Source organism: Microcaecilia unicolor, chromosome 5, assembly GCF_901765095.1.
Source record: "Microcaecilia unicolor chromosome 5, aMicUni1.1, whole genome shotgun sequence".
NCBI lineage: Eukaryota > Metazoa > Chordata > Amphibia > Gymnophiona > Siphonopidae > Microcaecilia > Microcaecilia unicolor.
This window is the reverse complement of record NC_044035.1, coordinates 296,375,441-296,390,011: the sequence shown is the minus strand read 5'-3', so window position 1 is coordinate 296,390,011 and position 14,571 is coordinate 296,375,441. Positions and strand designations below refer to the sequence as shown.

The following is a 14,571-nucleotide window of genomic DNA, read 5'->3' as shown; positions in this document are numbered from 1 at the left end:
GGCGTTTATTTCGACGTTTATTTAAACGTTCATTGCAGCTACTCACTGGGACACCAGTTCGTTACAGCTCGGAGCGGCAAGCAGGTAATTTTACCTTTTTATAGCGGGCAGGGGGTTCCCCGATTCTTCTCCTCGTGGCATATGGCGTCGGAGGGCGAGGGCGCAAAGGGTCGCTCCCCGGATCGCTGGAGCGCTTCTAAAGGGGATGTGGGGGTTTTACAGCCTGATTCGCCCTTGATGGGTGACAGTTTAGTGACCGATGAATGTCCCGGTCCTTCCTCCGGCGTGGCGGTTTTTCCCGCCATAAGCGCCCTTCCCCCGCTCCTCGCCTCCGCCATCTTGGCCGGCCACGCGGCTCGGACGGCTTCTTCGTGGGCCGCCCTTGAGGTTGGAGACATTAATGCCATGAACGCCCTTAATTTGGGCGACGGCACAAAAGCGGCTAAAGTTAAGCGCCGTTCTTCCCGCGCGGCTCCTTTGCGGAGTGTCGCGCCGGACGCCATTTTGGATACGCAGCATGTCTCTCCCCCGCTCTTGCGAGCGCCGGTTGAGGGTGCGTCTAGGGCTGTGGCCCAGGCTGCGGAAGTGCACAGTCTGGGGGGTTTCTCCCCCGAGTTTGTTTTGCTGCTGCATCAGGCCTTCCTCATGCAAAACGCTGCCCCTGCTCCCTCGTCTGGTAAAGAGGTTGAGGTTCCCAGAGGTAAACGCCCTCGGGTTGATTCCCAGGCCTTGGAGGACTTTGTCTCCTCCGATGTAGATGAGGGCAGCGTGTCTGAGGTCTCCCAACGGTCCTTTGCGGATTCCTTGGAGGAGATAGATCCCCGCTCGGATGGAGCGGATGACCCCTCTGCAGCGCGGCTTTTTAGCCCAGAGGATTTGCCCAACCTGTTGTTACAGGCCATGGACACTTTGAAGATTTCCTCTCCGGAGGACGTCTCTCCCTCAGCCCCTGTTGGCTCTGCCATTATGCTGGGGACGAAGCGCCCGCCTAGAACCTTCCACGTGCATGATGCCATGCACACCTTAATTTCGGCTCAATGGGATGTCCCGGAAGCGAGCCTCAAAGTGGCTAGGGCTATGTCCCGCCTCTATCCTTTGCCTGAAAGTGAACGTGAGGCCTATCTGTGGCCTACCGTGGATTCTTTAATCACTGCGGTGACTAAGAAAACGGCTTTGCCGGTGGAAGGTGGCACGGCCCTAAAGGACGCCCAAGACAGAAGATTGGAGGCGGCCTTAAGGTCGTCCTTTGAGGCGACTGCTTTAAGTTTGCAGGCCTCGGTTTGCGGTTCCTATGTGGCCAGGGCGTGCCTGACTATGGTGCAGCGGGCTTCCCCCTCGGATCATTCCTTGAGGGCTGATTGGCCGGCCCTGGAATCGGGCTTAGCCTATTTGGCAGACTTGCTGTATGATGTCTTGAGAGCCTCAGCTAAAGGCATGGCTCAGACAGTCTCTGCGCGGCGGTGGCTTTGGCTGAAACATTGGTCTGCTGACCACGCCTCTAAATCCCGCCTGGCTAGATTGCCTTTTAAAGGCAAGCTGCTCTTTGGGGTCGAGCTGGACAAAATCGTGACCGATCTCGGCACGTCTAAGGGCAAGAAATTACCAGAGGTCAGGGCTCGGGCTAGTACTCGTCCCGGTACCTTCAGAGGACGGTTGCAGGAAGCCCGTCGGTACCGCCCGGGCAAGCGGGCTCCTCTGCCCCTTCTTCCTTCAAGAGGAATTTAAAACTCCCCCAAGCAGCATTCTTTTCGCAGAGACCGCCGTCCCGGAGGTGCTCCCTCCGGTCCTCCCCCAGGGTCTCGTACCTGATGACGGGGCCTTGGTCCACGCCCCAGTGCAGATTGGAGGACGGCTGTCCTCGTTTCTGGGCGAGTGGACCACAATAACTTCAGACGCGTGGGTGCTGGAAGTCATCAGAGACGGCTACAAGCTAGAGTTCTGCCGACCCTTAAAAGCGGGTTCGTACTCTCTCCCTGCAAGTCTCCGGTCAAAGCTGTGGCAGTGCAGCAGACCTTGGACAATCTGATCCGCCTGGGCGCGGTCGTTCCGGTGCCAGAAAGTCAGCTTGGCAAGGGACGTTACTCCATTTACTTTGTGGTACCAAAGAAAGGAGGTTCTGTCCGGCCTATCCTCGACCTCAAGGGGTCAATCGGGCCTTGAAAGTGCGGCACTTTCGCATGGAGACTCTCCGCTCTGTTATAGCGGCAGTGAAGGCAGGAGAGTTCCTGGCATCCTTGGGCATCAAGGAAGCGTACCTGCATATTCCCATCTGGCCTCCTCTTCAACGCTTTCTGCGTTTTGCAGTCCTGGGACGACACTTCCAGTTCAGAGCCCTCCCATTCGGGTTGGCTACTGCTCCGCGGACCTTTTCCAAAGTAATGGTGGTCATCGCGGCCTTCCTACGAAAGGAAGGGGTACAAGTCCATCCTTATCTGGACGACTGGTTGATCCGAGCCCCCTCTTATGCAGAGTGCGGCAAGCTGTGAACCGGGTAGTTGCTCTTTTGAGCTCCCTGGGATGGATCATCAACTGGGAGAAGAGCCAGCTGCGCCCGACTCAGTCCCTGGAATACCTGGGAGTTCGATTCGACACCCAAGTGGGCAGAGTGTTCCTGCCAGACAATCGAATTGTCAAACTTCAGGCTCAAGTGGACCAGTTCCTAGTAGCCTCTCCTCCTCGGGATTGGGACTATGTGCAGCTGTTGGGCTCTATGACGGCCATGATGGAAGTAGTGCCCTGGGCCAGGGCTCATAGGAGACCACTTCAACAATCTTTGCTGCGGCGCTGGACTCCGATGTCGGAGGATTATGCTGTGCGCCTTCCCTTGGACCCAGCAGTGTGCAAGGCGCTGAGCTGGTGGATGCAGACAGACAAGTTGTCTGCGGGAATGCCTCTGGTGACCCCAGAGTGGATTGTCGTCACGACGGACGCCTCTTGGTCGGGCTGGAGAGCCCACTACTTGGGAAGGACAGCGCAGGGGCTCTGGTCTCCTGCAGAGGCAAAGTGGTCTATCAACCTCCTGGAACTCAGAGCCATTCGGTTGGCGCTTTTGGAGTTCATCCCGGTACTGGTGTTGAAGCCTGTACGGGTCCTGTCAGACAATGCCACGGCTGTGGTCTATGTCAACCGCCAGGGAGGTACCAAGAGCGCCCCTCTAGCCAAGGAGGCTATGAATCTTTGCCAGTGGGCGGAAGCGAACCTGGAGCAGTTTTCAGCGGCCCACATTGCCGGAGTCATGAATGTCAAGGCGGTCTTTCTCAGTCGCCATACCTTGGAGCCCGGAGACTGGCAACTATCTGCTCAGGCGTTCTTGGACATCACGAAGCGCTGGGGCCAGCCGAGCCTAGTTCTGATGGCGTCATCGGCCAATTGCCAAGTGCCGCGCTTTTTCAGCAGAGGACGGGACCCTCGATCCCTGGGAGTAGATGCTCTTCTCCAACAGTGGCCAACACAAGAGCTCCTCTATGTGTTCCCGCCCTGGCCCATGTTGGGCAGGGTGCTAGACCGGGTGGCAAAGCATCCCGGCAGGGTAATCCGGGTGGGTCCGGATTGGCCCAGACGTCCCTGGTATGCGGACTTGATCAGGCTCTCAGTCGACGATCCTCTGCGGCTGTCAGTGGAGCAGGGCCTGTTACATCAGGGTCCCGTGGTGATGGAGGATCCCTCCCCCTTTGGTCTTACGGCCTGGCTATTGAGCGGCAGCGTCTGAGGAAGAAGGGCTTCTCAGACAAGGTCATCGCCACTATGCTAAGAGCGAGGAAGCGCTCTACTTCTACTGCTTACGCCAGGGTTTGGCGTATCTTTGCAGCGTGGTGTGAAGCAGGCTCACTTTCTCCCTTCACTGCTCCAATTTCTTCAGTGTTGGCGTTCCTGCAAGAAGGTCTGGAGAAAGGCCTGTCGCTCAGTTCCCTTAAAGTCCAGGTAGCGGCTCTGGCTTGCTTCAGGGGCCGCCTGAAGGGTGCTTCCCTGGCTTCGCAGCCAGATGTGGTGCGCTTTCTCAAGGGAGTTAATCACCTGCGCCCTCCTCTGCACTCAGTGGTGCCTGCGTGGAATCTCAACCTGGTGCTAAGAGCGTTGCAGAAGCCGCCTTTTGAACCCTTGTCAAGGGCATCTCTGAAAGACCTGACGTGGAAAGCAGTCTTTTTGGTGGCTATCACTTCAACCAGAAGAGTTTCCGAGCTCCAGGCACTCTCATGTCGAGAGCCTTTTCTGCAGTTCACTGAGGCAGGAGTGACTATTCGCACAGTGCCTTCCTTTCTGCCCAAGATTGTTTCTCGCTTCCATGTGAATCAGCAGCTCTGTCTCCCTTCCTTTCGTAGGGAGGACTACCCAGAGGAGTACTCTGCTCTTAAATATCTGGATGTGAGGCGAGTCATCATCAGATACTTGGAAGTGACCAATGATTTCCGGAAATCGGATCATCTGTTTGTCCTGTTTGCAGGTCCTCGTAAGGGTCTGCAGGCTGCTAAGCCTACAGTGGCAAGATGGGTCAAGGAAGCCATTGCAGCGGCTTATGTGGCCGCAAGGAAGGTGCCGCCTATCCAGCTGAAGGCTCACTCCACGAGAGCTCAGGCGGCCTCGATGGCAGAGGCCGGTTCCGTCTCCTTGGCAGAGATATGCAAGGCGGCAACTTGGGCTTCGGCCCATACATTCTCCAAGCATTACCGCTTGACTGTGGCTGCTCGGGCGGAGGCCCGGTTTGGAGCTTCAGTGTTGCGGTCAGGGATTTCAATGTCCCGCCCTGGGTGAGTACTACTACTACTACTACTACTATTTAGCATTTCTATAGCGCTACAAGGCATACGCAGCGCTGTACAAACATAGAAGAAAGACAGTCCCTGCTCAAAGAGCTTACAATCTAATAGACAAAAAATATATAAAGTAAGCAAATCAAATCAATTAATGTGAACGGGAAGGAAGAGAGGAGGGTAGGTGGAGGCGAGTGGTTACAAGTGGTTACGAGTCAAAAGCAATGTTAAAGAGGTGGGTTTTCAGTCTAGATTTAAAGGTGGCCAAGGATGGGGCAAGACGTAGGGGCTCAGGAAGTTTATTCCAGGCGTAGGGTGCAGCGAGACAGAAGGCGCGAAGTCTGGAGTTGGCAGTAGTGGAGAAGGGAACAGATAAGTAGGATTTATCCATGGAGCGGAGTGCACGGGAAGGGGTGTAGGGAAGGACGAGTGTGGAGAGATACTGGGGAGCAGCAGAGTGAATACATTTATAGGTTAGTAGAAGAAGTTTGAACAGGATGCGAAAACGGATAGGGAGCCAGTGAAGGGTCTTGAGGAGAGGGGTAGTATGAGTAAAGCGACCCTGGCGGAAGATGAGACGGGCAGCAGAGTTTTGAACCGACTGGAGAGGGGAGAGGTGACTAAGTGGGAGGCCAGCAAGAAGCAGATTGCAGTAGTCTAAACGAGAGGTGACAAGGGTGTGGATGAGGGTTTTGGTAGAGTGCTCGGAAAGAAAGGGGCGGATTTTACGGATGTTGTAAAGAAAGAAACGACAGGTCTTGGCGGTCTGCTGGATATGAGCAGAGAAGGAGAGAGAAGAGTCAAAGATGACCCCAAGGTTTCGAGCTGAGGAGACAGGGAGAATGAGAGAGCCATCAACAGAAATAGAAAACGGGGGGAGCGGGGAGGTGGGTTTGGGGGGGAAAATGAGAAGCTCGGTTTTGGTCATATTTAATTTCAGGTGGCGTTGAGACATCCAGGTAGCAATGTCAGACAAGCACGCTGAAACTTTGGTTTGGATGCAAGGTGAGATATCAGGGGTAGAAAGGTAGATTTGGGAGTCATCAGCATAGAGATGGTAGGAAAAGCCATGGGATGAGATTAATGAACCAAGGGAAGAAGTGTAGATAGAAAAGAGGAGGGGACCAAGAACAGAACCCTGAGGTACGCCGACAGGCAGAGGAATAGAAGTAGAAGAGGATCCACCAGAGTGAACACTAAAGGTGCGGAGGGAGAGGTAGGAAGAGAACCAGGAAAGAACAGAGCCCTGGAATCCAAGTGAGGACAGGGTATCGAGAAGTATGTTGTGATCGACAGTGTCAAAAGCAGCGGAAAGATCAAGAAGAATGAGGATGGAATATTGACCTCTGGATTTAGCCAGTAATAGGTCATTGGAGACTTTAGTAAGCGCAGTTTCGGTTGAGTGGAGAGGGCGAAAACCAGATTGTAATGGGTCAAGAATAGCATGTGAGGAGAGAAAATCAAGGCAGCGGCGGTGAACAGCACGCTCAAGTAATTTGGAGAGAAAAGGAAGGAGGGAGATGGGTCGGTAATTAGAGGGACAAGTAGGGTCAAGTGAAGGCTTCTTAAGGAGAGGTGTGACCACAGCATGTTTAAAGGCAGCAGGGACAGTCGCAGTGGAAAGTGAGAGATTGAGAATGTGACAGATAAAAGGTCTGCTTCGGTACATCCCACCAGTCTATGGATTGATCAGCTTGATGATATGGAAGGTAAAATTATGTATAATCATACCTGATAATTTTCTTTCCATTAATCATAGCTGATCAATCCATAGCCCCTCCCAGATATCTGTACTGTTTTTATTCTGGTTGCATTTCAGGTTCAAGTGTAGTCTTCAGTTACTTCAGAAAGACTTCGTGTTCAAGTTTTTTCACTTGGATTCTTCAAGAGTTGAGACGAGTTTGTGTTACAGTGAGCTGCTGCATTCCTCTCCCCCCCGTTTTACGGGGCTGGATTGAGACATAAATTCTGCCGGCACTCCCTCCCGCTTCGTGCGGCTGTAGGGCAGCTTGTACCCCTCCCGCTTCGGCGGTGTTAGGGTCAGTCAGCTCCTCCCGCGGTTGCGGTTGCAGGATAAGCCAGATCCCCCCGCATCGGCGGGTGTGGTGTCCCTCCCCCGCTCCGCGGGGATGAGCTGGACGGATTCCCCTCCCCCACTTGTGTGGGGATGAGCTGGGTTAATTCCCCTCCCCCGTTTCGGCGGTGGTGAGCTGGGCAGAGTGTCCCTTCGTGGGTGTAATTCTCTAAGTGCTGAGTCCTGCGGATGGAGCTTTGATATCGACATACTGAGGAGTTTCCGGCAGCACATGACCACATATAGGGAGGCAAAAGTTTGCTCTCTATCTCCACCTGCTGGTAGATGGACACAACCCACCAGTCTATGGATTGATCAGCTATGATTAATGGAAAGAAAATTATCAGGTATGATTATACATAATTTTACCATATTCTATCTGCTGTCTATATTTTGCACTCTATAGGAGGAAATGTGAGGGGGTGCTTTATGCGATTAATCATGCAATTAAACATTTTAATCGATGTATGACCTTTGTTTAAACTGTTTTATCATCTGTCAAGCAAGCGTATAGAATTCGTTTTCTTAGATACAAATCTTTGAGCTCAGCAGCTCATGTTTTCTAGAATCTGCTTGTCCATTTGAAGCATCAGAGATGATTCAAGTGATTTAAATTGCCAGATTTTAATATAGTGGAGCTCTGCTTCCTAGTGGTTTTCCTGATCAATTGCAGGCATTCAGGAGAGGTATGATCTAATTATAGACTGTCCCAACAGTAAGCAAGAGCATGGGTATGAACTGTCACTGGTAAGAGAAAGGGTCCTGAAAAAGCTACATTCAGTTGTTGGAAAACCTGTTGGAAAATGTGGAAAACATCAAAGCATCAGCTTATGCCTATAGGCCTCTAAACTGTAAATTGTTGAACTGAATAAATGGACAAATACTGGAGATATTTGTCCTGTGGCATTTTTCTCTTACGCTGTACAAAAAAAAAAATATTCAAGAGCACTGGAAGAGGAAATAATTAACTCTGTCTTAGAATGATTTACTTCTGTAGATAATTTTTTTTACACATCTTCATTCTTACAGAATAGAGAAATCATTTCTTGCCATGTGCTGTCTGACATTTCAGCCTTCGTAGGGCAAGTTGTAACACCTACCCTGTATCATTTAATATTATTATATTTAATTGATTTGAAATTCCTTTCACATTTCCCTTGATTTCCTAGGAGCCAGCCATGCTGCATAGAAAGATTTCTGATCTCTCTGTTTGCTGTCTGTGAGGCTCCAGAAGTCATCTTAGATTGACTGCACATGTAAATAGGATTTTAGAAAGCCACTATCCACACATCCTAGGTAGCTGGGATGCAGCCAGGTAAATATTCAGCTGGCGGCGATGGGCATTTTTTTTTAAACACTTACCATCGCTAGCTAAGTGAGACCTGGATATTCAATGCCGGGCCATGTGTGGGCACTGACATTGAATATCCGGGACTCACTGGATAGGAGGCAGCCACTAGTACTTATGCCGGTCCCAGCCGATATTCAGCCAAGTTACTGCAGCAGAGCAGGATGAGCCCTAAAATATGCCCAAACCTCACAGCTCCTCCCGGGAGCACCTATACTACTTTGCTTGCATAGTCACAAAAGTCCAATAAACATGTAAACAGAGTCTGCATAAATGTCCAAGTTATGTGATGCATATATACCTGCACAATTTATGAAAACAACAACCTTTTCCCTTGTAAAACTGGATTTGCATGTGGAAAAACCTTTATAAAATAATCCCCAACAAGACCAGTTTACCCTAATGAATGGGCTGTTTGAATATTGCTTAACCACCAAGCAGGTATAAGGATGTGCTGATGTTCTTTGAGTTTGTGTGGCTTTCCGCACCTATTGTTTTGCTTTCACTGCAACTGCTGTTTGCACACCCCCCCCCCCCCCCCCGAAACTGCCACCCCAAGCAACTTGCTGTCTGCTTTCTCTGCACACTATTCTGCAAGCATGCTAAGCTTCAGTACATATGCCTGTAAATGTCTAGTCTATCCACTCTTATCTTCTTTCTCCTAAAGCCATTACCTTGTCTGACAGTGGCCTTGCTTGCGTATCTATCTTGATAGGAACTCAGAAATGCAGTTCTGTCACGTTCTCATTTCTCTGTCTGTGTAAACCTGCAGACTTAGGCCCAGATGCATCAACCAAACGTAAAAAAATCAAAATCATAAAAGTACTTAGCGAATTTAAAAGAACGAAGAATGCATTAAAAAAACAGCTCAGAAATGTTCGGTGCAGTATTGAAAAGTACAAGGTATCATACGTCTGTAATCCCCGTCGGTAAAAGGCCCCTAAAGCATGCGCAGAGCAGCCAAGCGTTATGCTGGCTGCTCTGCGCATGCCACTGTCAAAACAAAAAAAAACAAACACATAGCTCCCAAAATAAAAACAAAACTCAAAAAAGGACCGGGAGGGGGCAAAGGCGCTCATCAGGAGCGTCCTGTTTGAACGGCCTTGCCCCCCCCCCCCACCCCGTCCGAGGTCGCCGCTGCTCCCCGCATTATAAATTTAAAAAGCAAAACAAAGAAATCCTTACTTTAGAAGCCCCGGCCGGCCCCCTTCCATTCCTCTGTACTCTTCTGTCAACCCACAGCTCCGCCTTCTGACTGACACCCTCCGCCCTGTGCCCCGCCTCCTCCGCGGGTCCTCGCCGCCATTCCCCCCCTCCATCGGGCCCCCCTCCCTCTTACCGGGCCTGGGCAGCGCCTCTCACCTCTATGTGAAGGCGCTGCACGAGCAAGAAGATCAGCTGACGCCTCTGTCTTCCATTCTTCCTTCGCGTCTCTCCCCTTTTGGGCCCGCCCCCATCTGAGAGGCGTCTGACGGGGGTGGGCCCAAAAGGAGAGAGACGCGAAGGAAGAATGGAAGACAGAGGCGTCAGCTGATCTTCTTGCCCGTGCAGCGCCTTCACATAGAGGTGAGAGGCGCTGCACGGGCCCGGTAAGAGGGAGGGGGGCCCGATGGAGGGGGGGAATGGCGGCGAAGACCCGCGGAGGAGGCGGGGCGGAGGGTGTCAGTCAGGAGGCGGAGCTGTGGGGTTGACAGAAGAGTACAGCGGAATGGAGGGGGGCCGGCCGGGGCTTCTAAAGTAAGGATTTCTTCATTTTGCTTTTTAAATTTATAATGCGGGGAGCAGCGGCGACCTCGGACGGGGTGGGGGGGGGCAAGACCGTTCAAACAGGACGCTCCTGACGAGCGCCTTTGCCCCCTCCCGGTCCTTTATTTTTTAACTTCTGGATTGCTTGCAGAGGGAGCAGGGAGCAGCGGCAACCTGGGGCGTCAATAAAGGACACCCCTGGCGCGTGTTTTCACCCCCCTTGTTCTTTTTTTTTTTTAGTTTTACATTAGAGTTTTTAGCCAGAGAGCACTAACGAGAGGTACAGACCTCTCGTTAGATTTCTCGGCGTTTTCCTTCGTTAAACCAATGGGAAAACGTTAGTGCATGTCATTTCAAAAGGGTTTCTACACTAATTGCTCATCTGCATTCCATTTTCGTTAGCTGCTACGGTCCTCGAAAAATGGGCTTTAGTACATGAAACGGTTGGCAATTTCTTCAATAAAGGGTGGTTAAAGGGTTGTTAAAGTTTTGTGCATCTGGGCCTCAGTCCACTGATTCCTTCTCATTTATGCAAGCCCTGCAGTAGTCCAGAATACTGCCATCCAAAAAAAGGAAAGACAAACAATCCCACAATAGTCAGCACGCGCAAGCCAATGAGTGGGAAAGACCAAGGCAATGGAAGAAGAGAAAAAAAACAATGTCTTTATTTTGTTTACTTGGAGTCAGCACCAGTGGCGTAGCCACAGGTGGGCCTGGGTGGGCCAGGGCCCACCCAGTTAGGGCTCAGGCCCATCCAACGGTAGCACATGGTAATGAAAATGCTGCTCTCCACAATACTGGCACCTTCGAATGCCCAGTTTTCAGTGCATGCCTTCTGCAGACTACCAAGATGGAGACTGGAGAGAAGCATTTTCCTACCAGCTGAGATATTTTTTTGATGTGGGGGTGGGGGAGAGAACATTTGGTGCCCACCCACTTCTTGCCTAGGCCCACCCAAAATCTGCTGTCTGGCTACGCCCCTGGTCAGCACATTCACAGCAATAGACAGACATTCTCTGTACCACCTTCTCCTGATCAAAAGAGTAGCAGTGCCTCATGCCCTAGTTCTATAAGGTGCTGCAATCATGATGACCAGCAGTGTGCAGGCTTATGGGATGAGTGTCTGCAGCACAACTGCTCAGAGAAGCAGCAACGGAAGAGGGCTCTGAAGAGTCACAGACCATCTCATTGCCAAGAAAAGCTTCATGCTGTAAAGCAAGAAATAATGTTCAGTGTGTGAAAAGCAACTAAGGAAGCTTTGGGTGGAGACGGGAGGGAGAGAGTATATCAGAATGCTTCTGCGACCCCAGTTTAGTTCAAAGCAATAAAAATGTGTTTAGGACATAATGATCTGATCAGAATGTTTATTTTATGCTTTGCATGCTTAACGAGTGTGTTCAGTTTATGGCAGAACTGATTTAGCTCATGCTTTCTGAGTCATAGTTGAATCTTAAAATTGCTTTATTTCCTCACCCCCCTCATCCCACCCCCAAGTGAGGTATGCAGGGGCAGACTGACCATGGGAACAAAAGGGCAGTGCCTGAAGGCCCACAACAATGAACCCACTCTCCCCTAGCTTGCATCTAATTTAATCACTCTTGATAGGTGGTTAGGGGCCCATGGCCCTTAGTGCCCGTGGGCCCAGATCACTATCAGTCCACCCCTGGTGGTCTGTTAAGCTTGGAACATCCTGAATGACCAGACTGTGGATGGGTAGGTGTGTATGTAGGAGGGACATCGTGGGAGCCTGTTTTCATCATCCACTCTATAGTAGAAAGTCAATACAGTTGTCAGCGTTTAGCATTGCTATTTGGATTGAGATTCTGAGTGAGGTCAATAGATGTTTTTAGAATGCACAGAAGTTTTGGGTAACACCTCCCTGACTCTCCCTTTGATCTTTTCATTTTTTTATGGTCCCTTCTTGGAATGTTAGTACATGACCTCTCTACTAAGGGTTCATTTAAGCATGTCAAACATACTTGATCAGATATATAGAAAGTTCATGGTGGCTAGATTCATCTACTAACAAAGTATTATAATACACAGTTTATGCCTGCCTGGAAAATATAACTGGCTGCAAAAAGTTATCACAAGGGCATGTAACATACCAGTGGCCACAACATATCAGCATCATCTTCATTTCTAGGCATGTTTCACAAAATAATGAGTGTGAGAGTCGTGGAGGCTTTTTCTGCCTGGCCTATTTAACCTTCCATCTGTACACATTTGTTTTGTGCATGTGTCAATGAGTATATGTGACCCCTACTGCTGAAGAGAAGGGCTTGACCCATGGTGGTATAAAAATGTAAAATGTCAGTGTGCGTGATATGGGAGATGTGTGTCTGTGGATATGTAGAAGGATGGGTAGAGGAGCTGCGGGTATGTCGTGGTGTTTGTGAAGACATGAGAAGATGTAAGTAAGTGTGTGTATGTGTTCAGGTGGTGAGGGCGAGTCGTATGTCAAGAGAGTATGTGGGGCTTCTGATGGGAAAGAAGTTTGGAGGGTCTAGATAGTGCATGAGGGGGGCTATTTCTATGAGGAATTTTTTATTTTATTTTAGAGGGATGTGTGCAGGTGGACTATGTTCAGAAGAAATTGTGTATGTAGGAGAATATGTATCTATTGGAAGGGCATGGGGGGGGGGGGTCATGTGAAAAGTACTTTACAGTAAAGCATGCCTTATAACTACAAATTCTTTCCTTAAAAATAGAGAGATTATTGTGATAAAAATACCAATTTGACCACAAATGTTCTGCAGATTATTGCTGTATTACTAGTAATTATGTAATTTTCTATTTTTACTAAGAATGTAATAATTATCTTTTATTGCTTATGGGTTTTCATTGCTTTGAGCAGTGAAGCTTTTGAAATGAAAAGTTTCTATGAAGAGGTAACAACTTTGCTGGAAACCAAGAAAGCATCATTAGAAGCCATAGAGAAGGAAGTAAACGATCATGTAGAGGATCCAGATGTGATACAAAGAGCTGTTAAATTTGACAGGTAAGCAAGAGAAACTAGCTATATCCTATTCTTGGCATATTGCTTATATCGCACCAACATTTCAAAAGTTGGAATTGTACTAATAAATATTCAATCCTTTTGAACAGAAGTTTGAAATATCTGCTGTTCACTGTCACGGAAACAGTACTAGATGCTTTCTGTATTGCCTATTTCTTTGGAAATACATTTGTGTTGTGCATACATTTTATAAGGTTGTGAATTTATAAGTCTGCATTTGGTTCATTTGGGTGCCTACACATTTAGAGTGTATGCAAATCACTTGTATGTGCATGTACCTTCAAATTAACACATACACAATTGATTTGCATACTTAAAAAAAAGTTGTAGGATGCATAATGTATGCACGCAAAAAAAACAATAGATGAAACAAATATGAAAAAAATGCTTAAAAATCAGGGCTAAACTTTTTTTTTTTTTTTTTGGCTATGACACTTCTAACAAATTACCAGCCTGTTGAATATTAGAATCTGCTCCTTAACAGCTAATGAAGGTTCTCTTGTTTCTGTATGATTTGGAATTAACTCACAATTTGAACTCTAGAATAGCTAAATCATTAGGTTCTGCCTACAAGTCCTCTGAAGCCAAGTCACCAGTAGTACCACAACTGCTTCTGCAGAGCTCACACTCTCAGTAGAGAAACTTTCCAATGCATTCTTCCTTCAGTGCATTGCCATCTGTACTTCTAAACCTCCCATTCTCTTTTTTTTAATTTGAAGAAGTGTAATTTGTCTGTTATCTTTCACTCATAAGAACTTAAGAAAAGCCATCCTGAGTCAGACCAAAGTCCATAAAACCTAGTATCCTGTCTCAGACAGGAGTCAGGCCAAGAACCAGGCCAAGAACCAGGCAAATCCGAAAAACTAAATCTGTTCTTCATAGTTCATTTCAAGGATGAGTAGTGGGTGCCTCGAGCCTACTTGGCTAATAATGTTTTGTGATCATTTGCTCCAAGAGTTACCTTGACCGCATCCCATGGAAAAAATTCCACAACTCCTTATACATACTATTTGACTCACCATGTTGACATTTCAGTATTGGTATGGTCATGGTCTGGTTTCCTTCTGCCTAGTGACCCTGTTACTGGAGCCAATAGTTTCTATGAATTATATTCCATTACTCTGGGGTCATCGATTTGAACCGGCGTTCAGGTAAGAACTTTAGTTCCTATTTCTGCTACTACAATATTTGTACCCCCAGCGTAAGTCCTTGTAACTTTTGGACCTTTGAATAGGCTTACTAAATGTTCCCTTCCCAGGAAACGTCACTTAATTAAAGGTTTACTATTTACCTATGAGCTGGATGTTCTCTATTTATTAGAGACATGGCTGGACGGCTCTGATCTAGCATATCTGAACCAGGCCACCCCGTCAGGTTATTCTGCTCATTATAAGAACAGACAGGGAAAAAGAGGAGGAGGTTTGGCAATCATCTACTCCTCCTCTGTTATCATATACTGTCAGAAACATGCAGCCATGGGCTTGTTGGAATTCCTGTCTGTACGTTTGAACAGTCTAGCAGATTTAGATTTGCTGTTATTGTACCAGCCCCCTCCGATCACCACAAGTTCCATAGTGGATCTTAAAGCCATTATTACCTCTCATGCCCTTAATACTTCTAATCTTATTGTAGTAGA

The 14,571-nt window shown here is 48.6% G+C and overlaps 1 protein-coding gene across 2 annotated transcripts in view; it reads left to right on the top strand.

The window, feature by feature from the left end:
• DUS2 (dihydrouridine synthase 2) overlaps nucleotides 1-14,571 on the top strand; it is a 164,944-nt gene that overhangs the window by 135,368 nt on the left and 15,005 nt on the right. For both annotated transcript variants that reach the window (XM_030204304.1, XM_030204305.1), the window contains exon 13: nucleotides 12,774-12,917. In XM_030204304.1, coding sequence (XP_030060164.1) covers nucleotides 12,774-12,917 — 144 coding nt within the window. The remainder of the gene's footprint in view (nucleotides 1-12,773; nucleotides 12,918-14,571) is intronic.